General features: G+C 42.8%; 1 protein-coding gene across 1 annotated transcript in view; it reads left to right on the top strand.

Moving 5' to 3' along the window:
- Positions 1–4,470: 4,470 nt before the first annotated feature.
- LOC122969929 (ankyrin repeat and MYND domain-containing protein 2-like) overlaps positions 4,471–25,467 on the top strand; it is a 28,380-nt gene continuing 7,383 nt past the window's right edge. The window contains exons 1-7 of the mRNA XM_044335967.1: positions 4,471–4,537; positions 5,267–5,331; positions 7,889–8,027; positions 8,199–8,297; positions 8,376–8,536; positions 18,202–18,416; positions 20,295–20,430. Of these exons, the coding sequence (XP_044191902.1) occupies positions 4,471–4,537; positions 5,267–5,331; positions 7,889–8,027; positions 8,199–8,297; positions 8,376–8,536; positions 18,202–18,416; positions 20,295–20,430 (882 nt within the window). The remainder of the gene's footprint in view (positions 4,538–5,266; positions 5,332–7,888; positions 8,028–8,198; positions 8,298–8,375; positions 8,537–18,201; positions 18,417–20,294; positions 20,431–25,467) is intronic.

The following is a 25,467-nucleotide window of genomic DNA, read 5'->3' as shown; positions in this document are numbered from 1 at the left end:
TTAGTTTTGATTTTATTTTTCTGCAGCACTTTATCACTAAACTGTCACTCTCACTCAATGAGCTCCATTCAACCCCCACACCCATGGCCCCCCCAAAATCACATTTTTTTGTAGGAAATTTCGTCAGGAATACATTGATACAGGTTTCAAAGTGGTCAGACTTATAGTTTAGACATCAGAACCATTTGTTTGACACAAAGTCCTTGCCTGGAGATTGCCTCCCCATTGGTTTACATTGTAAGGTGTGATGTGGCACTCCAACTTTCAGGGCTTACAATATCTAAACCATTCGAGTTATTACAAAGTTTTTAACAACTTTTGTTCAGCACAGTGTCATAAGTCATGTATTCAAGTTTGAAGCCGATACCATTAACGCCCTAGGAGGAGATAGTGTTTCTTGGGGGTCCAAAATTGGCGCAAAGTCATACTTTGATGGGCATATTGCGGACTTCCTGTTGGATTTAGGTCAGGGATGGCAGCATATGATTTGTAGGTCTTGATGAGACGAATAATTGAGTTTTGGTTCGATCTCTCTACGACATTCCTACGGGTCATGGCGGCCATATTAGGTGCATAGGTGGCGCTATAGAGCACATTTTGTCACTTTGGGGGATAACTTTTACATTTTATCAAATTTTTCACCAAATCTGATGTGCCTGCCAAATTTGGTGAGTTTTTGAGCATGTTTAGGGGGTCAAATTTAGAGTTGAAGTGGCGGATTAATAAAGAAAGAAACAAACACATGAAATATGGGCTGCGGCGCAGTCGAAGGGCTTCTGTCACGGGCATGTAGATGTCTTCAGACCCGGGCTGTTTTCAGACAGTGCAAGAAGGAGATAAACATTACTTCCTTTGTCCACTATCTTGCCTGCTGCTGGGGCTGCTTTGCTGCAATTTCATAGGGGGCGCTATTCAGTCAGTTTGATTGCACTTCTATGTGGTGTACGTTTAAATGTACATTGTTACGAGTACTTGCTGGACAAAGACGTGTAACTTTAGTTTTTCACTGTTATTTAACATTGCATGAAGGAGTTAAATACCATTTCCTGAGTCCACTATATGGTGCTAGAAAACACCCATTAAGTGAACATCATGTCGCTGTATATCAACTGTAGAGCACACAAAACACCCATTAAGTGAACATCATGTCGCTGTATATCAACTGTAGAGCACACCTTGAAAATTTCATGTGCATGAGATGATGTTTGTCATATAAGGCTGAGTTGCTCACACCTGTGGACCAATGATTAAATCCTACACATTAATCCTGTCTGTCTAATTAACTAAAAAAAAACCTGCTGCTCCACCCTCTTGGCAGGTCCATTAAAGTTTTAATGTTGAGCTCGGGAACTCCAGTCTTCCTGAGTTCTTCCCTCATATAGGCTATAGTCTTTCTTGATCATTAGTACAATATATGATTGCATGTGTAATAGTCTCCTCAGCCAAGTGGGAAAAAATATGTGCATATATCAACATTGGTAATTGGCAAAAATGACAGTCAAAAGGTAATCGTGTTAAATAATCGTGATATCACTATTGAACAAAAATAATCGGGATTATGATTTTTGCCATAATCGAGCACCCCTAAAAACAAAATAAATTTTGATTTACATACACACACACAAAAAGTTTAAATATGTATGTGATAAATTGTAAGTATGTATGTAATTAATTGTTTTCTTTAATAAACTGTTACTTGAACATTTTTCAGTGTGCTCCTAAAGTTATGTGTGCTCCTGATAACTGATAACTAAGACAATGAAATCTGGAAATACCCTGAAAAATGGGGGTTTTCAGTATACAGTGTGAACAACTGCAAATTAATTATACTTCATGTACGGACCATCAAGACATCTTTAACACTGTTACCAGAGACAACCATATCTTGCCGTTAAGAACATATTACCTTCATTCTGGTTGATTATTCATTTATCTGTTTGCATTGATACCTCATTTGTTCACTTCTTTACCATTTTAGTTAAATAAATATGCATTTATCAGCATATCATTGTCTGTGACTTTAATTTAAAGCAAGAATTAAGATCCCTGTATCGTAACACACTACTTCAGATGTGAGATTTTATATATATATATACACACACACACACACACACACACACACACATACATATATATATATATATATATATATATATATATATATTTATGTGTGTGTGTGTGTGTGTGTGTGTGTGTGTGTGTGTGTATGTATATATATAATATGGATAAAGTAAATTTAAGGAACAGATCTGAAACAGTATGTACATGGATCTTCAGTATCCATGTACGTACTGTAGTAACTCCTGCCTCAGCCATGAGCTGTGCTGTGTGTGGCCTAAAAATAACCTTTCCCTCATTAAGTTCAGGGAAGTAAATCTTGTCAATCAGTCAGAGCAAATGTCAAAGCAGTGCAGTAATATCACAGTGTGAGTGGAAGGTGTCACTGACAGGATCATGAACCTCTAAGATGCTGTCAGGAACCTTTGATTTTTATCTGTAGTAAATTCTATAGCTGGCTGAGATGGTCACTGGGGCTGGAGCCAATCCCAGCATGTACTGTGACACCAGGCTATCGGGATCCAGAGTCTGCCAGTCAGTGTGACAGGAAACCCAGAAGAACAACATGAACCACAAGGCAATGACACAGCTCAGTTTATGGTCAAGGTCATCATGATTTGGTGCTGCTACTTAGCAGGACTACAATACCATGACTCAGCCACTGCTGAAGAATGCTTTATCAAGTCAGTGGAAAAGGGGCATTTATGCAGCAAGAGCATGCAAATTCCACAAAAAGAGCTTGGAATCACACCAGTGTCTGAGAAAACAGACAGAAAATTAATTGGCAACTATTTTGATATTTTGATATTTTAATATTCTGATATTGATTCATCATTTGAGTAATTTTTTTGCTTGGCTTCTCAAATGTGAGAATTTGAAGCCTTTATATGTCACACTTGATGTAAACTGAATGTCTTTTTTTGAACTGTTGATTGGACAAAACTAGACATTTGAATAATAATAATAATAATGATACATTTTATCTTTATGTGCTATACAAAAAGGACTTTGAATGTCACCATGAGCTCAAAAAAATTATAACTATATATTTCTTGTTTCCCTGTTATCTGACATTTAATAGAGAAAATGATTGATTTATTTATTGAGAAAATAACTGGCAGATTAATTGGAAATGAAAATAATTGTTAGTTGCAGACTTAATTGATTACAAAGACAATTTTCTGTTCCTGTCTTTTTTCATTCTCACATATGTTACCGTATTATAACAAAAAAATACTCAAGTAAAAGTCCTGCAAAGTATTATCTGCAAATATAAAGAATCCAAAGTAACAGTATTCATTATGTAGCAGAGTGGTCCCTGCCACTGTTATATTATTATATACAATATTATTGGATTCTTTTTATTGATAAGCATTGTAATTGTAAGCGTTATTTTACTGTTGAAGCTGGTCAAGTTTTGAATGTACAATCTTAATATGCAAAATAACTAATAATTATACCTGTGATATAAATACAAAAGTAAAGTACATGTACCTCAAAATTGTACTAAAGCAGAGAACTTGAGTTTGTCACTTCAAACATTTGCCTTTATGTTCCTCCATTGACCTAGTGCCATGGTGTATGTGATTAATTATTGCTGACTGAATCAATTTAATTACATTTCCAATTAAAGAGTCATACTTTTAACCTCAAGTATTAAAATTGAATAAATGGAATCAATCTGATGACATTTGAGTAACAATGTTAAAATGCAAAATTAAAACTGACACCATGTGTTTAATTGCATTGTATCTCAACAATTACTGTCCATAACAGCCTAAATATGACAGTGACACTGAAAATAAATGAAGCAAAAAGAATCTCACCAGCAGTCTGTTCTGAACACTGAGTTTAGATGTGTATCAAGTTCAGTGCTGACTTGGTTCACTCAAAAACCTTGAGAACATTAATGTAGCTGTAGGTTAAATTAATACAGGTGTCTAGTGACAGTACACTCTGACACAGGCTGTCTTACCTGTAGTTTTTCGTGGTTCATGTAGTTGGTGGAACTAGCTTCATTGTCTGTGAACAGAGTTTATGAGTCTGCAGGCAGCATGAGCCATAACACTTAGCTGGGGGATTCTGGACTTTAACAAAGTATTTAACATTTAACACCGCAGCCAAAGTAAGCTGGCAGAGCTGGACATCCAAAATGTATGTAAAAATGATATAAAGTAAAACAAGGGACAGTTAGAAGTTTACAACTTGAGCAGTCTACTCGGTAGTGTCTCCCCCTTTCTTTGCTGCAGTGGTATGTCCCAAGGATGGCTCATCCTTCAGCAGTGCGCTTGTGTCCTCTGTATTTATCAATCCACCTGTAGACTGTGACCGTCAGCACAAACAGCAGAGTTTGTTTACACTGACAGCAGAACAGAGATCACATCAGACCAGAGCAGAGCTGATCAGCAGAGGATGGCTACACCTCAGAAGGGAGATTTGTCAGCATCTGAGAGGAAAATCCTGCAAGTTATTGCTGCTGGTAAGTAGTACTGAAAACTTGAATTAACTCAAACTTAAAACTTAAATTAAATCAAACATGGTGCATACCTGTACATTTAATTCCATATGCTGGACCATTTTAAGATTTAGATAATTTTATAGACATTGCTTAAAACCAGTAATATAACTGTTAAGCTGTCTGCAATAAGGCTTTGGTTGTCTGGTAACTGTCAAACATCAGCGGTAGATTAGAAAAGAAAAGGGAGTATTGGGAGGCCACAGCAACATGTTGTACAACAAAATCATTGTAATCGTATTTTATGTGTATGTCATTTCTAAATAACTTTTAAATAACTTTGATGTTTTCTGAAAGACGATGTAATTCGGCAGTGATTATAGGAAAAATAGACACTGTTCAATTGATATACTGTGGTTAATCAATTGTCTATATAACCAAGGGAGTCTGTTAGTAAATGCTGAGCAGGTCAGCTGAACATGCAACATTTGTCTACAGACAAGCATGCAATGAAACATATATGACTAAAGTTTCTAATATTAAAATAATAATGAGTCAATATTCATTTAAGTTTAAATGGAGTTATTTCCCCATAATTAGTACCAGATTGTATAGTTCTTTCTTGGAAACTTCTCAGGAAATTATTAGAGAATTATTCAGAAATTACAGACCTGGAAGATAAAACATTACCAAATTCACATGAACTGTACTGATGTTTGATCTGATTTTTGCTGTAATAATTTTGTTCTGCAGGAGATGTACATGAAGCTACCCAGCTGCTCAGTAGCAACAAAGTACGAGTCAACTGTCTGGATGAGGTATGAAAATAGTTGACATATTCCTTTTAAATGACAGTTGTTGTGGAAGTTTATAAACGTTTATAAAGTATTTTAAACTCAAGATCTACTACATTACCTTTTTCTGGAGCTTTCAATTTTTTAAAAAAGAAGAAAGTAAGTTTAAGAGGTTTCTTTTCAAAATACTGGTTCCAAGCTAGAAAATGAACTTTCATGGCAAAATAATTTATGTATTTAGGTTTAAAATCAATATATCAATATAATTACACTGACATCAATATTTAAAGAAACTCTCGGTTTTTCAACTATTTCTTTATTGTATCCTTATTTTTACATCCCCAAATCTTCATGATCTTAGCAATTAGAGTGTTGTCCTGTAAACTGAGTATCATTTACATTTCTAAATTATTTTCAAGACCAGGATTTCCTAAATGGAAATAATGAAAAGCCATTTTTATCTAAAAACATCTACACTGTGGATATATATCCTCCTGGACCCTATGTGCTTATGAAGTGACCCTGTATGTGGCCCTGATCCCAAGACTGAGAAACTGCCACAAAAAAGTATTTTCTTTGAATTTAATTTGCTGATACAGTGGAGCTCAGTGGCAATTGGTTTGTGGTGCTCAAAGTGATATTGAATTACCTGAAGCTCCTGTTACAAAATGTGTTACCCCCCACTCATAATGCAACAGTTATGGCACTGTAACATATGTTATCCATTGTGATGGAGACATATGGATACGACTCATGAGAGGCAGATTCAGCCCTCGAAGGTGTTTGATAATAGCAACACACCACTACATGTAGCTCACAGACTTCTTCAGGCAGCCTCTCTGTCAGAATCAGGTGCTTCACATAACATCCCTCACAGTCATCATATAACAACAGTTTGTGATGTAAGGCAAGATTCAAGAAATTTAGGAAAATTTATGATGCAAATGACTTTCATCTTCATTTTTAAAAAGTCTAAATAATAAGTAAATAACTAAGGTAGATGGTAATGGACTGTACTTGTCTTCCGACCACTAAAAGCGCATATACACCATGAATCACATTCACCCATTTACACACATTCATATGCTGAATGGTACAGGGGCTACCATGCAAGGTCCCAACCTGCCCATCAGAGGAAATCTAATCATTCATACACATTTACACACTGATGGTTCAGCCATCAGGAGCAATTCAGGGTTAAGTATCTTGCCCATGGACACATTGATATGCGGACTGGAGGAGCCGGGAATTGAACCACCGATCTTCCAATTAGTGGACAACCCACTCTACTACCTGAGCCAGAGCCGCCCCAAGGGTCTGTACAAAAATTATTAGGATGTGGAGGGGGGACCTTCCCAAGGGTTATTACTATTAATTGAAAATTTAAGATGGTGTACTTCATTTCTTAATAAGTTAATGGAACAACAGTTTTCAAATAGCCAACAAATATAGAGGGGAAATTAAAAATCACCAAGTTTATGGCAAACATGAGAAAATGGTTTTTCCTATTTACCAACTATTCCAGCCACTCTTTGTTTTTAAACCAAGAACTACTAAATGCACAGTCATTACCACGGTCTCTGCATGAATAAACCAGGCACAGGCAGGCATTTGTGTTGTTGCTGAGAGGCTGAAGGTGCACAATTTTTGTCACCCCATCCTGGATTCCAAATAATAAATCTGATTTTTCTTCTGTTTTTTTACCATTAATTTCACAAGGGAAGAATGAAAATACAAAACAAAACACAAATCCATGTTGACAAAAAATTAAAATATCCACCAAAAAAAAAAATTCTGATTACACTACCTTTAGCAAAACACCTAAATGCATAACCCTCCCCCAGTCCCTAACTATGCATCAAAACTGAACTCTTGATTGGCTCCTCTAAGAGAGCAGTTTGCTTCATTTACTGAAAGGTCCACTCAGCAAATGAGTGTCCACTCAGCAGGTTTATCTTGTTTGGTGTTTGCCAATCAGGGTCTACTATTCTGAAAGGCTTGCCTGCAAATACAGTCATATAAAGAAATTTAAAGGAATAGTTCAACATTTTGGGAAAAACATTTACTTTTTTTCTGAACAACTGTTTATCCATCTCCCCAGTACAGTACACGTGTCTCTAAACAAACAAGATACATTGTATTAATTAGTGAGCTTTGGAGGTGTTGGAAGTTGTACTTTTGAACACTGGACAATGCCTAGCTCTGCCCTGTGATTCTGTCCTTTATGCTAAAGTGAGACTACCTTGTCCTGACATAGACATGACTTTGATATCAATCTTCTCATCTCTAACTCAGAAAGAGAGAGAATGGACATACTTTACAAAACATTGAACTATTCCTGTGAACTAACCCTGACTTGGGGGGAAAATATGTCTCTCTTGATTTTCAATTCACCTAGGACACATTATTGCATATTAAGACATTATTATTTGCCACATTTTGGATGCTCAAGCTGGCAGTTTATTGAAACTGACATTTACTGCAAGTTAAATTGTGACCTGATTTTTCCAGGTTCATCAGCATACATATTAACTCACTCCTAATTGAATATTTTCTCTCCCTCTCCCTTTTGTCTCTTTAGTATGGCATGACTCCACTGATGCATGCAGCCTATAAGGGCAAGGCAGATATGTGTCGTCTGCTGCTTCAGCATGGGGCGGATGTCAACTGCAACCAGCATGAATATGGATACACCGCTCTAATGTTTGCCGGCCTATCAGGTACCACAGTGTGTGTTACTCGAGTTTGTTGCAGCTACTGTAAAGTTGCTTTTTCATGAATTTGATCCTGGTTTAACAAAACTAAGATTAACTCTCATTTTAGTTTAATATTTGTTGATGCACCCTGTGCTGTTTTTCTTACTATTAAACCACTGATTCCATTTCCTCCAGGGAAGACGGACATCACCTCTATGATGCTGGACGCAGGAGCAGAGACAGACTTGGTGAACTCTGTGGGTCGCACTGCTGCTCAGATGGCAGCTTTTGTAGGTGAGACAGGCAAAGACTGTACTGCTAGTTACTGGTGACTGTAAGGCTGATTACATCTCCACCTGTACATTCTTCCAGGCCAGCATGACTGTGTAACAGTAATCAACAACTTCTTTTCGCGGGTGAGGCTGGACTACTACACCAGACCACAGGGGCTGGAGAGGGAGCCCAAACTGCCCCCTGGGTTGGCAGGACCACTGCACAAGATCATCATGACAACCAACCTCAACCCAGTCAAGGTGAGGCCTGCTAATGAGCATGCCCACTCCCAGTTGCACTGGCCTGTTGCTTCATAGGAACATCCCTATTTTATTTTCTCCTGACTGTGGTTGTGTGTCCCACTATGTGAGTGTGTGTGCATGTGTCAGTGTGAAGCAGGGTTTTGCTAGCAATCCCTAGAGGCTGCAATGTTCATTATGAGATTACAAACCATCCAACAAACATCTTAACTTATGTGCTAGAAGGTTATTCGTTGTCAGCAGTAAGGTTTCATAAACAAGTGATGAGAACAGTGGAGGTAGTTTTAATTTCAACTTTTATGGAGTTTACTTAGGGAGATCATTTGTAGAGCTGCAATGATTAATCAAGTAGTTGATTGACAAAAAAATATTTGGCAACTATTTTCATAATCAAATGATGGATTTAGTTATTTTATTACCAAAAAAAAACAAACAAACATTTGCTGACAAATGCAACTAATAATCATTAGTTGCAGCCCTAGTCACTTCCTACAGTTCCTGGCAAGATGTGACTGGTAGTTTATTGGACTAACATGAGAGCAGAAGAGCCACACCACATAGAATCCCCACTGCTATAACATTTGTCAAGTTACCGTAAAGACTGTTGGGACTCAGTTAGGAGCAAGTATGGTTATTAATCATTAATAATTATCAAAGATAAATATATATATTAATAATTATCAAAGATAATTATTGATGATGATGATGATGATGATGATGGTCACCACTCTGAGGTCATTCATCCAAGAATGTCAACATCTGAGGGATATTAACATTATAGGATGAACAGTGAGGGTTTGAATTTGAGCTCTTACCTGGTGGTATTAAACAGCAAAATAACATACAGCACTAGTAGAGATGTGTGTATATGTGTGTGTGTGTATGTGTGTATGTGTGAGTATGTGTGCAGGGGGGATGTCAGAGAGGAAGGAGGAGGAACAAGATGGTCGATGTGAACCAGGTGTGGTCAAGTCACATGAGAGTTCCGGACAAGGTGGCAGGCTGAACCATGTGGGTTACATCACACGAGAGTTCTGGTAAACAGGGTTGACCGCGAGATTTAAACAGGGACTGTGATTAAATTGCACATGCCAGTCAGCCAGGCACCTCTGATCACCAAAATGATGTCAAACAATGCTGAGCGTCTCTGTTGCTTAGCAACACATGTCTGACTGCAGAGAAGCATGTGTGTGTGACCATCAAAACATGCGTGTGTGTGTACATGCAGGTGAGGTTAGTAGAGAAAAGAGGGTGAAAGCACCAAAGAAGAAAGATCTCAGCAATCATGAGGAGAAAGTGGCGCTTGCTTATTTCCACAGAGACATAGCGTGCTATTGTCCTTATTCATGGGCCATGGTCTGACTTCAACTAACGGCAACCAACAGTCTCACACATGATGGTAAGCTAACACAAAACAGTCCAAGCAGTTGGACATGCACCAAAATCAGTTTTGCGTGATACACACAACCAAAACCAACAGCAGCAGCAATAATACTTCAAAAGCATTCACAGTAGCACAACTGGACGCACAGTCCATGGTATCACAAACAATTAGTAATTAAGCTTAAAATAACACTCTATTAATGACCTTTTACTGCCCAAACATAACCCTCTTACTGGGTCGCACAGCAGTCTTTCTTCGGATCTGGGAATTATGTTCGAGATGAACACAAGCTTGACCAGTAAGGAGAGACTGTAGGCCTTGACACAAGCCACACAAAAAGCATTGACTTCTGCTCAGCTGTCAACGTTATATCCTCAGTGACATCACAGAAACCCTTGTGGGTTATTGGTGGGTCTCATCCAATGGGAAATGAGAGTTTGAGCAGGCTGGATGTCACACGTAAGTGCAAATTTGCTTTCACTGGTATTAGGCAATGAGAGCCCCATGAAGGTCTGAGGTCAGGCTGCTGTGTGGACACACACACCTGGTCACGTGCATGGCTCAACATTCCCCCTTTTGGTCCGAAGAGTGGAGTGCTGGCCACAGTCTTTAGAGCAACCCAAGGGCCAAACAGTTCTGTGAATTGGGTAATTTGAGGGTTTCACACAGTCCTGAGAAAAACAGGGGCAAAAGATTTCACACAGGTTATAGAATGCAGGGCTTTGGTGTCTGGGCAGTGACATCTGGGCAGGTGACTTCCAAATAGGGAAAATCCTCAAAGACACTACTGTTATGTCGAGTGGAGGAAGATGTTGAACTTGGCTGGGGATTTTGTGCATCCAAATAGACAATGGTTCCAGGTGTACTGGCGGTTGCCGAAAGAGAAGGTGAGTTTTTACTGGTCATCTGGGTCAACTCTCATTGTCCACAAACCATTGGCTATGTCCACAGTTGAAAAGAAGTGGGCCCCTTTCACCTTAGCCAGTTTCCTGATCCAAGTGGATCATGGGCCAGTGGGAAAGTGGGACCTGCTTATTCAGTGGGTGGTAGCCGACGGTGAGGCGCCATTTGCTGTTCAGCTTTAACACCAGCCAGATCGGCAAGTTGTATGTCGAGTTGCAATCCCTGATGATCTGCTTCTGCAGCAACTGGTCAAGAATCCTTTGGATCAATTTGTATGCAGCCAGTGGGATAATTTACTGGAATACAAATGTTGATAGCACGTTTGGGTCAGTAGAAATGTGAACGATATGGAGGTCGGTGACTCCGCAATCATGTGAGTCTCTAGAGAAGAGCAGCATTTCTGAAGCATGTCTCTCTCATCTTCCATCCTCAGTGCTACTTTTGTGAGCTGCTGATTCGATCTCAGTCTCAAAGCCACGGTAGAGTCCCTCTGGTGGTGACTGGGTCCCGTCAGCACCTGAGGCCTTCTGGCTGAGTCACAAAAGCATACAAAACCATGTCACCTTTGGGACCCAGAACAGCGCTCCAGATTGCTTTACTCTGCAGCGTTTTGTGGTGGGTGATGGTGATCATTTTGGTCAGTAAGATGATAAGGACATTGTAAAGACTGTCATCTCTGGCTAGGGATGGAGGCAGTTCTCCTATGACAGGCACGGTCAGCTTGAAGTCATGAACTGAGCTGTCAGTCAACATCCCTAGCACTGTCACTGCACTGTCACCTGAATTGGGATGTGAATCAGAATTCGAAACAACAGCTGAACGATTATTCAATTCAAGCAGGGGCATGCCGCAAACTGTCAGGTTGAGTTCCTAGAAGCAGGGCAAAGGTTGGAAAAATGCCTGTGAACCAGGCATCTTCTGTCCCCTAAGGAACATGAGGCAGATGGGGATGTCTGCTGTTTATGCAGGAATAACCACATCAACTTCGCTGGCTACTAGACATGCCTGGGGAATGGTCTGACCTGACGACGTGTTCAGGTTCTACGGTCAGGGAATCATTTTTGGTGCCAGCCTGGGACCACAGAACCTGGTTGACTGTTTCCAGCTGGGCACTGAGCCTGACAAGAAGGTCCACCCCCAGAAAGAGGGGTGGACTTAAGGGACAACGCTCATAAAGTGGATGACTTGTTACCTTCCAATCCAGAGAGGATGCATACCCAAATCGCTCTGATAAAGGTTTGCGGTGACCCCGTGGAAAGAAGGCAGTGAATTTGCTGCGTGAAGAATTGAGGAGAACTGCACTGACACAGGTCATTGTACAGGTCTTGACTGATAGTGGATTTCTCAGACTAGAGAGCTAGGAGTGCATCTGGGACTGAGATATCATTAAGGTTTATGCCTCTGACCACACAGGGGCTGTGCACTGCTGAATTCACATTTTTCAGCAAGCAAAGGAAATACCTGTGGTCACAAAAGGAAGTTTGGCTGCCAGCCGGCAGCATGAGATCACGAGCAGCATGGAAGGATCAGAGCCAAGATCAGGCTCTTGAAGAGGCATGAGCTGTGACAAGGGGTCTCTGGACTCCTGAATGATGGCAACTTGTCTGTCTGAGACTAGCGGGGTGCTCTCCGGACCAAGTGGCTTTGGGGTGTCAACCTGAGCCCAAATATGTCCACAGTGGCAGTCAATGAGTGGGGCCAGTTGGTCCAGTAGGTTCTGGCCAATGAGTAATGGCTCTGTATCAAGGATACAGATGTTGATGGGATGCACAAGAGACATCTCTTGAAAGGTTATGTCAACACACACACGTTGTGTGATGGGCGACTTATTCTGCATCTAGCTTGTGATGCTTACATTGCAGGTTTTGATTTGTAGCGGCTTGCTGAGGGTGAGCATCGCTCTAGCAATATCTGCAAAGCTATTAGAACAGAGTTCTATTGTAACGCAGAGTGTTATGACTAAGGATGGATTGGGGTGCACTGCGGGCCCCTGTGTCCGCTATGTGAGCCAATGGAGGTTCTTGGTAGCTATCAAGGAGGATGAGGTCAAATACTACACTACTGGGGACTGCTGGGCTCCTAGTGCAGGTTTCTTGGTTAGCTGGAGTGGCCAGCTCATTTAATTGGGTGACTTCATACCTCCGACGCATGGTCGCTCCCCTTACCCGTGTGGCCCAAAGTTCCAGGCGCAACTGAGTGGCCTCGTCCAACTCGGCTGGCTCTTTGTGGCAGAGGGAGTCTAGAGGGTGAATTTCTTTGAGGCCCGCGGCTGTGCTGTGAGTCCCTTGTGTGGCTGTGTTGGCAGTTGTACTTACCTGACAGGCCTGGACCGTTTTGCGGCAGCCCTCTGTGCTTGGTTGGGTTTCCTGGACCCGTGCATGCAGGATTTCGATATCCTGTTGCATACATCCACCTCAGTGTGGGAGTCCTGTGCTTCTTGGTGCTGGCTCATTTTGTTGCTCTGCACAGCATGGTAGCTGCACTGCAGCTGGGCATACTGCTCTTGTTCCTCCACGGCTTGAAGCTGAGTTCTGCAGTGTTGCAGAAGGAACATTTGGCCCAGCATTTCTGTGAGGGGGCACTCTTTCTTCCCATTCAGCTGGTTGAGTCATGTCAACCAGCCTTTCTGTCAAGGTTGTCCTTCTCTGTGGAGAAGTGGAGGAGGATGGAGACCACATCTTGCAGGGCTAGGTCGTCTGTTCCCTGAGGAGCTTCAGCTCCGGTCATGTGGGTGTTCAGGCGACTCATTGTCCTTGAGGTAAATGTGCAATATCCAGTGGGTCTGATAAGTTGTGATTGGCCACACTGCTGACAAAAATGCACAGGTGAAAGGCCTCAGCCTGTGGCTTGTGAGTGTTACGCTAATTACTCTACCCTGCAACCTGTCCTATTTGCATGTCAATAAGATGGCTTCACCACTTCTGGTGAGTAACAGCTATGTGAATGTTAGGGATCTAAAAACTATTAACTCTGGGGCAAAACCACAACAACCTTACTAGCCCACACTGGAGCTTTGAATGTGAATTGCCTTCACAAATGACACTGCACATATGCGTGGCGAGTGCTAGAGAAATCAAATATGAAAAAAAATATTTTCCAAAAAATATTATTAATAATAAAAAAATATTAATTTTGATTAATGTGTGTGTGTGTATGTGTGTGTGAGAGAGAGAGTGCATGTGCAGGGGGGCATGTGAAAGACAAAGGAGGAGGAACAAGATGGCAGACGTGAACCACATGGGGTCAAGGCATGCGAGAGTTCCAGACAAGATGGTGGGCGTGAACCACGTGGGGTTACGTAATACTAGAGTTCTGGTCAATGGGGTTGACCTTGAGATTTAAGCAGGGGCTGTGATTAAATGGCGAAAACCATCAGCCACATGCCTCTGATCACCAAAATGGTGTCAAACAATGCTGAGCATCTTGGTTGCTCTGCAACACATTTCTGACTGCAGAGTAGTGTGTGTGTGTGTGTCTGTGTGTGTGTAAATGCAGGTGGGGTTAGTAGAGAAAAGAGGGTGACAGCACCAAAGAACAAAAGATCTCAGTGATTGTGAGGAGAAAGTGGCACTTGCTTTTTTTCCACAGAGAAGTGACACACACAATGGCAAGCTAACACAAAACAGTCCAAGCAGTTGGACAAGCACTACAATGAGTTTAGTGTGATAAACACAACCAAAACCAACAGCAGCAGCAATAATACTATAGCAGCAATAATATGCAGTCCGTGGTATCACAAACTATTAGCAATCAACCCACTATTAATAACCTATTACTGCCCAAATATAACCCTCTTAATGGGTTGCACAGCAGTCTTTCTTCAGATCCAGGAATTACGTTTGGGATGAACACAAAGAAATCTAAAGCTCGACCAGCGAGGAGAGATTGCAGGCCTTCACACGAGCCACACAAAAAGCATTGATTTCTGCTCAGCTGTCAACTTTATATCCTCAGTGATGTCACAGGACCCCTTGAGGGTTATCGGTTGGTCTTGTCCAATGGGAGACAAGAGATTGAGCAAGCCAGATGTCACACGTAGGTTCGAGTTTGCTTTCACTGGTTTTAGGCAGTGAGAGACCCAGGAAGGTCTGGGGTCAGGCTGCTGTGTGGACACGCAGACCTGGCCCTTTATTCTGGCCACGTGCATTGCTCAACATTCCTTCTTTTGGTCTGAAGAATGGAATGCTGGCTACAGTCTTTAGAGCAACCCAAGGGCCAAACAGTTCTGTGAATTGGGAGTAATTCGAGGGTTTCGCACAGTCCATACATTCCTGAGAAAAAAAAGGGGTGAAACAGTTCACACAGGTCATAGAATGAAGGGCTTTGGTATCTGGGCAGTCAACTGAGGTAACATTTGGGCAGGGGACTTCTGAGTAGTCTAGCTACACTTCGGAACTTTACATATCAAACATCATACTTCAAGGCATTAACCTTAGCACAATCATTTACTGCTCTTTGGTCATTTCTGATAACACAATGTAAGAAAGAAAATTAAAAACGGAAAAGAGAAAAAGGGGAAGGAAAGGTGATTAGGCTTAATGAATTACTCCTAGAGGGGTGTGATGCTCCAACCACTAAGGGGGAATCCAAGCACCACCATTTGTGGGTTATTAGTGGGTCTCATCCAATGGGAGACAAGAGTTTGAGCAAGCCAGACATTACACATAATTGCGAGTTTGCTAAGCCTGCTGGGAGCTGAAGTCCATTTCGGATTCTCGTTGACTAAGTTGGCACTCTTTTCACTGGTCTTCAGTGACAGTGACAGCAGTGGCGGCTTCATGAAGGCCTGGGGTCAGGCATCTGTGTGGACATACAGACCTGGCCCTTTGTTCTGGCCACATGCGCAGCCCAACTAGATCAAGCTCAGTAAAACTGAGTATCCCAAAGAAAAAGAATCACAAACTGAAAGACAGGCAATACAGTCATGTTAAAGCTGTGATTTTGGATGGAAATCAGATTTCTCTGCAAGTAACCATCAAGGAGCTTGAGACTTGGCTCACCACATTAGTAGTGGTGCCAGGTAAGTCTCATTTACCTGGCAGGTTCAAGGCTTGTATTTACAAACATGGAATCTTACCTCGAGTCCTCTGGCCTCTTGTGGTGTAAGAGGTAACCCTGTCAACAGTGGAGACCCTGGAGAGGAAGAGTAGCTACCTCCACAGGTGCCTGGGTCTGCCGCGCAGCCTAAGCGGTGCAGCACTGTATGGGAGGAGCAACTCACTGTCAGCAGTCTCAACAAGGAGTTCAGGGTTTCTCGCACAAGAGTAGGAATGCTCGACTGGGACTCCAGGGACTTTAGAGTGGCGTCAGCATGCGGACAGAATCTCTGTTGAGACACAGGGCTTTGGTGGGCCCAGTGGCAACAGGATGGGCAGTGTTGGGAGCCATCTTACAACCTCGCTATGATAGGGCCCATGGCAAGAACAGACACCATCTAGTCCTGGAGGAAGTGCAGGCAGGTGTCAAGGAGGAACGGACCAGCAGCATGGTGGGCATGTGGCAGCAGGGAGCATGGAAAAGGTGAGAGGTGCACTGGAGGAAAATATCCTGGACTGATATCTGGCTGTCAGAACCCCATCAGATCAAGTTCATGGTCCAAGCTGTGTATGATGTCCTACCTAGCACAGCAAATCTCCATGTCTGGGGCAAGAGTGATTTTCCAGCATGTCCTCTGTACCCAGGAAAAGGTTCACTCAAACACATCCTCAGCAGCTGCCCAACAACCCTGGAGGAGGGCCGCTACTACTGGCGACATGACCAGGTGCTGAAGACAGTTGCAGAGGCCATCTCCAAAGCCGCAGCCAACAATAAGCACATCTGCGGCTGTGTCTACAGTCACAGCCCAGATCAGCAGCTGGTCTGCTCACCCCTACATTGGACTGGGAGCTGTGAATTGACTTGGAGAGGCAGCTCAATTTCCCGGACCACACTACAACAACTTTGTTGAGGCCAGATGTGGTGCTATCATCAGCCTCTTCAATGCAGGTGCTCTTTATAGAGCTGACAGTTCCCTGGGTGGACCATATGGAAGAGGCAAATGAGTGGAAGTGGTCCAAGTACCAGGAGCTGATGGATCAGTGCAGGAGGAGAGGCTGGAGGGCTTGCTGTGAGCCTATTGAAGTTGGGTGTGGAGGCTTTGGACTCACCGTGCAAGGTCTACTCTCTACTGGGCATCACTGGGACTGCAAAAAGGGAAGCCACCAAGTCCACAATGGAGGCTGAAGAGTGGGCCTCCAGATGGTTTTGGATAAGGAGGAGTGATCCGTTGGCCAATGTTCCTGGGTCAAGCCAGGGTCTGATTAACCTTGGCTGAGTTGCCTGAGCGAGGGTGTATGATGTCCCATTTTCTTAATGATAACATATAGTTATACACCCCATGACCACCTTCTTGGACATATTCAGCATCCTGGACAAATATTAGTCAAGTTTTAGGTTGCATCATAGCACACAGAGTCCACTCTCCTGAGGGTGATTAATGATTTGTTCTTGTACACTATTTTATTATTTAGATCCCTCTGCTGCTTTCATTCTCTCCATCGTCTTGACCGTCTTCATCTTTTTTAGAAAACACAATATCTCCTACCATTGTTATGCAGATGATATGCAGCTATGCCTGGGTTATGAGCTGCACTGAAGATGTAAAATCTTAGATGGCACAGAGATTCTTACAGCTAAACCAGAACAAAACTGAATCTTTGGTGCCTTTGATCCCTGTAGCTTTTCAGTCTGTGTCATCATCAGGTCATAATTTCCTAGTTTGCCCAATACTTTGGTTTATGACCAAATACCTACAAAACTAACATCATTCCTTTCACCCTCAGCTGTACTTAGGTGTTAATAAGCAAATTTTATCATGCTAACATGCTAAGATGGTGGACATGATTAACACTACCCACTAACATAGTCAGTGCCCGCTAGCTTGAGTACAGCATCACAGAGTTGTGAGCATGGCTTTAGACTCTTGTTTTAGGTTAGGTTGCCAGGTCGTCCATATTTTGTCACGTTATTGATTGCCTATATGTTAAATATATTTATGGTACCCTTGCTCATGCTATATATTAAACTAAACTTAGTAGCACCAACTGAGGGAACTGATAAAACTCTTTGCCCATTATTTGACATTCTATTTGACATTAAATGGGCTCCTTTCCAGAGGATAAGGGATTAGTGTCTGGTTTCTTTTACTATTAGCATCAGTGTGCCACGTGTAAGCAATGTGGTGTTAACAGCACACTATGCATAAACTATGAAAAACAATGTACAATGGAATTACTTATGTCCTGTACATATTCCCTGTCTCAATAAACAAGAGATTATTTCTGTCCCTAGAACAGCTCTGCTCAGAAATGTTTGTCCAACTTACTGTCCAATCTGTCAGATAGTCATGCTGGTGAAGGAGAACCCTGTGCTGGTGGACGTGGCAGCTCTGGAGAAGTGTTATCAGGTGATGGACCTGCTTTGTGAGCAGTGTGTGAAACAGCAAGACATGAATGAGGTCCTGGCCATGAAGATGCACTACATAAGCTGCGTGCTACAGAAATGTCTGGCCTTCCTACAGAAACGGGATGACAAGCTGGACGCACTTGTCAAGAGGTGAGGCCTTTAGGCATGGGCACTGCTTTCATGTAGCTCTGGGGGAGCATTGTTGAGAAGTGAGAAAACACGTCTGATGATGTCATGTGATGTGAGTGATGTCATTGGGGTAATGTCAGTTTAGGTTTCGAGACGCATTTTTTAAAGTAAAGCTTGTGTTGTGTGTGTTAGGGGGCATTAAGTTTGAAAGATGTGTGTTTGCCAAGCAGGGAGGGTCTAATGAATAATGTTATGAAGTGGCAATTATGGAAATGACCCTGTGTTTTGAAAACTCACACCCATACTAGGGAGTAAAACTATATTCCTGCCTCTGCTGCTCAATTTTAACCATTTGTTTTATCTGTCTTGTGTAAGTCCCCTAGTATTATGGATGTGCAACACTGAAGTACCACTTTAACAGCATTAATAACTCAGATTTAATTGGTGTCTAGTGTTATTGCATTAATTAAAAGTAAAGCTGGATTTATGCTTCTCTGGACTGCATGCAGGGGAACATGTGGCTGTTTCTATTAAGCTTGTGTGTAGTGCATTCACATTTGTTTTTGTCTCTCTTTTGGACGCACATCTTGAGAGGGATTGTATCAACCAATCAACTTGGTTGATAAGCAGGTGTGCATGATGCATTGTTGGAAGGTCAATGTGTTGGCTCATATGCAAGCCTCTGCAACCTAAAGTTACTCATAACGTCCTTCTGTGAATAACTATCACAGAGACGTTTACATGTATCTTAGGAGATGCCTAATTCCAGTGTTATTCAGTCAGTCAATTTGAGTGTGACAGCAGGTTCCAGTGCTGTTTTGACCTTTTGTTTACATTTGGATCACAGATTGGGCCTTTAAATTAAACTTTCAGACATATTAAGAAAGGTAACTATCAAATCCAAAGTCAGATGAGAGGCATAACATCAGTTTAATTTACATGCATTGTCATGCTAAACTAAGCTGAAATTGACTGATATCTTTGCATCTGACTCTGAGAATAATCCAGGGACTGGATTTTGTTGAAAAATCAATTTTCACAACAATTTGTAAAATGTAATATTTGTTCCTTTTAGTTGATTAAATGCCTGAAAGCAGCAGCATAAATGATTCAGCCTCTCTTCTACATTGCACTTCACTGTGCCTGGATGACACTACTGCCAATGGTCATGAAAATTACAAAAATTAGTTGATCACACTCATGTGCACTTGCACCAAGAGATTGTGCTTGTGTCAAGTTTTAAAAAATTCAAGATTCAAGGTTCAATAAGCTTTATTGTCTGTCACATAGCAACAGAAGTTCCTCTTTGCAGCTCAATTAAAGACAAGGTAGACAAATGTAACAATAACAAATTAGGGCCCTAAAAATCAAAAGTCGAACATGAAAGTATTGGATTTTTCACTTTCCTCTAGTGGTATCTCTCCATGAAGATAGTTTGGTTTCATTTGGCCAGGTTTTAAGATATCTGTTTCTGAGAGTTTACCACCCCACCTCATTCCACTACGATGCAATGCATGTGAATGGAAATAAGTTTGTGGTGCTCACAGTAATGAAAAATTACATTTCTACAGCAACTTGTCTTTCCAAAAACAATGTCCTTGTTATTCTGGGTAACCTGCAGAAAACACTGCCAAAGATCTTCATTGGAACTGCTTTCGACCAAAGAAATAGCTCCTTTGAAAACTTTTCTGAGGATTATTCAGAGTAATAGGGGCACAGAAGAAAAATGAAAAAATGGATCCTACAGTATGTAGCGCATAAATGTGCTCAGTAAATATGATTAACTTTGAGTTTGGTCATGCTAAGGGAAAACTCCTGGAGCATCAAAATCTGTACTGTAATCAAAGTCAAAATTAATGACATTTTTTAATGCCTTGCTTTTTTGCTGCTGGGCCCAAGCCTGTTGAGGGGGAGAGACTGTGACGGCTTCCCACAGTACCAGGAGAAGTTCATTCGGGACTGCATCAGGAAGTTTCCGTACTGCGAAGCCACACTGCTTCAGCAGCTGGTGAGGAGCATTGCACCGGTAGAGATTGTAAGTGAAGAATATATCATTTTTAGCAAAAGGCCTTTGATTTTAAAGAGCAATGGGTGAAAAGTGTTATAACAGTGGATAATAGTTGATGATAGAGGATGTTGTATGTTAGAGTGTTAGAGATAGTATCTCGGGGGTGTTGGCTTGATAGCTCCTTAAGACAGGGACTCCGATCAGAGAGTAGGGCATGGAGAGTTCAATCCAAATAAATCCAAATCCAAATAAATTTTAATGATCACTCATTGGGTAAATACTGGGAATGGATGAGCGGGCATTAGTTTTGGATTGGATGTGGATTAGAATGTATATGTGTGAGTTTATTTGTGCATGAACGCACACAACAGAAATCCACTACTGCTCACCCAGGGAAAAATGTGCAGAATAACAACAAATTTTGTCTTAAGAAAGTATGACATTATCAACTACAGCAAGTGCACTAGGAACAAACTCAGAAAACTCACAATTGGAAAGGGGGCCTGAAAACAGGTACAATAATAGATACAGAAACCAGACTTTCCTACACACCCAACCCAAATTTAAGCATTAAATTTGTACTTCAGGAAGGGAAGACTACACAATACTTTGTTAAGTCTCATCATCTTCCAATGCTGGCAGTCTTACAAGTCGAGCAACAGGCAGAAGTTACGTCTGTCCTTTGATCTTCACCTCATCCACACCTGGACAGGTCTTGACTACCCTGCCAATAAGCCACTGGCCCCGGGGTAGTTGAGAATCAACCACGATCACAACTTGCCCAGTGGTTAAGTTGTCAGTGTCCCTCTGCCATTTCTATCGCTTCTGGAGGTCAGGCAGATAGTGATGAACAAAGTTGGACCAGAAGTGGTCTGCAAGAATCTGGCTATGTCGTCATTGCCGTCTTCTGAGTAGATCACTGGATGTGTAGTTTGCTTGGGGGATTGATGCATCACGACATCTCAGAAGCAGCAGGTTTGGTGTGACTGGGTTGGGGTCTGCAACATCAGAAGAGATGTATCCGAGGGGCTTTGCATTGAATTCCCTCCACTTCTAGCGGCACAGTCTGCAAAACTATCTCAGTGACTGTTTGGTTACCCAGCACCACCTGGAGAGCTGTCTTCACGGATTTTATTTCTCACTCCCAGGTACCCCCAAAATGTGGTGAACCTAGAGGGTTAAACCGGAACTCAATACTTTGTCCTGCCAGCTACTCCTCCTCGAAAGTTTGTTCCTCAGTCAGAGAGAACCTCTGGCACTCTCCACAGCTGTACTGGTGTCGCTTGACTGACTCTGTTCCTCTCAGAATCCGATATGTCCTTCTTATCTTACTGAACACTCGTTCAGGGCCAGAATGTAGCAGCTTGTTGTTGTGTTCTTTGATTAGGATAATGGTCACATGGTGTTTCGGATCTAGGATTATAGGGTGCATAGCATCTGGATCCAGACCTTCTGCTCTCCAGAGTCGTCCTCCAACTCTTATCAGTCCAACGGCAGAATCATATTCAGGAGCAAGGGTGTATAAGCAACTTTGCTTGGAGATGGGCTTACCAGTAGCTAGAACCTGCACTTTTTCTGAGAAACTGTCATCTTGAGCTTGTTTGAGGAGATGCAGCTTTGCAGCTAAAGCATCTGCAGCAGTCATGGCAGGTTTCTCGTGGCTATTGGCCACCCTCTGGAGGAACTGGTGGTTGGCCTTAATGAGATCATCCCAGCTGTCAATGTTGGACATGGACATTGTGTTCGGACTGCTGCAGGTGGTGCTCCCTTCAGAACACAGCTTTCCTTAACTCATCCTGCTCTTCTTCTTTGGCTGCTTCTATCTATCCAAGTAAGGTCGTCAGCTTGGTTATCTGTGGTGTTGACATATCTTTGGTTTGCCTCTTCAGTAAGATCTTGTATTTCAGCAGCCCGAGTACCAACAAAGACCTTATAGCGGCACGAATTGGATCTGAGCCATGTCAAAACTGTTGTTGAGTCGGTCCATAGTGTTTATATCACTGGGAGGAAGAGAAAGCTCTGTACACAGCACTTTGGCTAACTGTGCTCCTGCAAGAGCTGCACATAGTTAGGCTAACCCTTGACCTTGCCATCACGAAGGCCACATGGATGTTGCCATGGCAATCCTGCGTCCGTAGGTAGCCAACTGCACCGTAGGCCCTTTCAGAGGCATCACAAAAGATATGAGCCTCCCTTTTGACCCTGCCTTTGTCTGCACTTGGCGGGATGTAGCACCTTGGCATCTCCACGTGGGGTAGGTCCACCAATGCATCCTCCCACTGTCTCCATCTATCCAGTAATGACTTGGGTTGGATCTGCTCATCCCAGCCAACTCCTGCTTTCTGTCTTGGACAAGGATTTTAGCTCATGTTGAGTATGGTATAAGATACCCCAGTGGGTCATATAAGGCAGTTCCAGTGGAGACCTAAAGCTGGTTCTTCTGGGTCCTGGCTATGTTGGGAAAGCCACAGTTCTGTGCTGGCGGCTCTGGCTTCCACAGGGAGGTGCTCTACAGTTGATGGAATATTGATAGCCCACTGCCTTATCTCAAAACCTCCTGTGGATAGCAACTCCCGCGTTCGGTTAATGAGGTTCCTAGCTTTGTCGGCATTTGTGATGCTGTGCAAACAATTATTGACATAAAAGACTCTCTTGACAGTGTCTAGGATGTCTTCATTGCCCTGGCTGTTGTCCTTTACGTGCCTCTGGAACACATATGTGGCGCAACAAGGACTGCATGTTGTTCCAAATGGCAGGACCTGCCACTCATACACACTCAGCTCCTCCTCCTTCTTCATTGCCTGCAAAAGGAAGCGAAGTAGGGGTTTGTCCTCTGGAAGTAGGTGAATTTGGTGAAACATCACCTTGATATCACCACTTATGGCCACTGTGTGTTCTCGGAAGTGGAGGAGGACACCAAGCAGTGAAGGCCCCAGGATTGGACCAGACAGTAGTTGGCCATTGAGGGTCTGCCCATCATATTGGTATGAGCAGTTGAATACAAGCCTAGCCTTGTCATTGTGATGTACTACATGATGTGGTAGATACCACAACTCACTGAAAGAATCGACAGTCTCAGGGGACAGTTGTTTGACATACCCTGCCAGCTCCAGTTTCTGTGCTTCTTAGCAGTAGGTCTCCACCTGCTCCATATCTTTGGCTGTCCTACACTCTGTGCTCCGTAGCTGAGGGAGCAGCGCCGAGAGTGCCTGGAGGATGGGGCTATTTTTGCGATGGAGGAGAGGTGTTGCATATCTTTTCACACCATCCACATCCATCTTAGTAGTGCACTGTTCTAGTAGTTCAAGAGCTTGCTGGTCTTCCTTAGAATGTATAGCAGTTTTCACGTTGGCATAGGGCAGTATGTCGATTTTCCACAGCCTTTCCACATGCTGGATAAGGTCAGAAGCTGGAGATATGGTGAAGAGACACTGTTGCTCCTCAGCAGGAAGATGAGCTGGCTCCTGCAGTGCCCATCCAAGGGGAGTACAGACCGCTAGTGGACCCCCAGGAGGACCAAACTCACTGGTTGTGTAGGGACAAACAGATGGGGGAAATTAGAGCCAATGAGCACCAATGGACATACTCTGTCTACCGGTGAGAGTGGTAGTCCCTGCAGGTGCGTGTATTTCTGCGTGAGTGCTTTGACTGGATAGCTGTGTTCTGAAAGGCCCAGTTCTTCCACTGTGAATGCATGATGGATTTTATATCTGGCCTCAGGATCATGTGCTGGAGAGATTTCAAAAGAGACTGAGGCTCCCATTAGGTGGATCACATCATGACAGACAGTTCTCAATGGAAGTATCTCTGGCTCCTTAGTTAGCTGAAGAGCTCAGCATTGTGCAGATGGACCTTCACCACCTTTAACATGACTCTCTGAGGACGGTCTGAGGATGGTGTCTGGAGTGGCACTGACCATCAAGACCTTTTTGGGCTCCTGTTGACAAACTGCATGCAGCAGGGTGAGGTGTTGCTGCTTGCAGACTTTACAGGGCTTCTTCAGAGTGCATGCTTCAGGTGCATGATTCCTGCCACAGTGCCAGCAGCCTTTGTCCTTAATCCACTCTGTAATCTGACTTGTAGACAATATCTTGAATTTGGGGCACAGACTGAGGTAATGCTCACGGGTGTTGCAGTATGGGCAGTAAGGCTTCATCCTGGCTTTAGAATTGGGGGAACTGGTACTCTGACCTGGAGCTGGAGGACACACTTTACTGGCTCAGCTATCTGCATTGTAGTACACAGTAGAGGGGTGTCCTTGCATCCTCTTGCCTTTCTTATCTTGCTTGGTCTGGTCCTGAAACATGTCAGCTACTCTACTGGATATACGCTTGGCTTGTGATTTTACTTGCAGCCATGAGGAGAAGTCTGGCAGTGTGCATGTTTTGTCAGTTCCAGTTCTCAGTATGCCATAACTTAGACCGTACTCAACAAACCCATCACGATAGCTGGCCGGTAGTTTTCTCAGCAGCCTATCAACATGAGAGCCACATCACAATTTGTAGCCATTTTCACCCTCTAAAGACCGGAGCATGCCTACTAAAGCATGTACTGACAGGGCAAAGTTGTCAAAGGCTTCTGGGTCGCCTACTCTTATTGGTGGAGAGTTCAAGATGGCACTAAGCTCACTCTGGACGAGTTGGCGTGGTTGGCCATATTTGTCCTGGAGGGCCTGAAGTGCTGTGGTATATGGCCTGAGGTCGTGCATATATGCTTGTGCTAGCTTGTAAGTGCTCAGTAGCTTTAAGTGCTCCAGGAGCACTTGGTATTTGAACTGCTCTGTGAGATGTGTATGGCCACTAAGCAGACTGTCCAGACCCATTTTGAGTAGTGTAAAGCAGACTCCTTTCCACTTGTGAAATAAGGTAGGGCAGGCTTTGGGATTCCATATGACGTAGCAATTAGCAGCTCCATCATGTTAGTGACTGTTCTAGGATCAGAAGGAGGCAGTGTCATTTCTGGCATTAAATGTGGCAGGGTGGGACTACGGCTAGTCTGTCTGATTGTATCCTGCAGCCTGAACCATGTGTGCGTGTAAGGCAAAGTTTGACTGGGTGACACATA

The sequence above is a fragment of the Thunnus albacares genome, chromosome 19, assembly GCF_914725855.1.
Source record: "Thunnus albacares chromosome 19, fThuAlb1.1, whole genome shotgun sequence".
Taxonomy (NCBI): domain Eukaryota; kingdom Metazoa; phylum Chordata; class Actinopteri; order Scombriformes; family Scombridae; genus Thunnus; species Thunnus albacares.
This window is presented reverse-complemented; position numbering and strand designations above follow the sequence as displayed.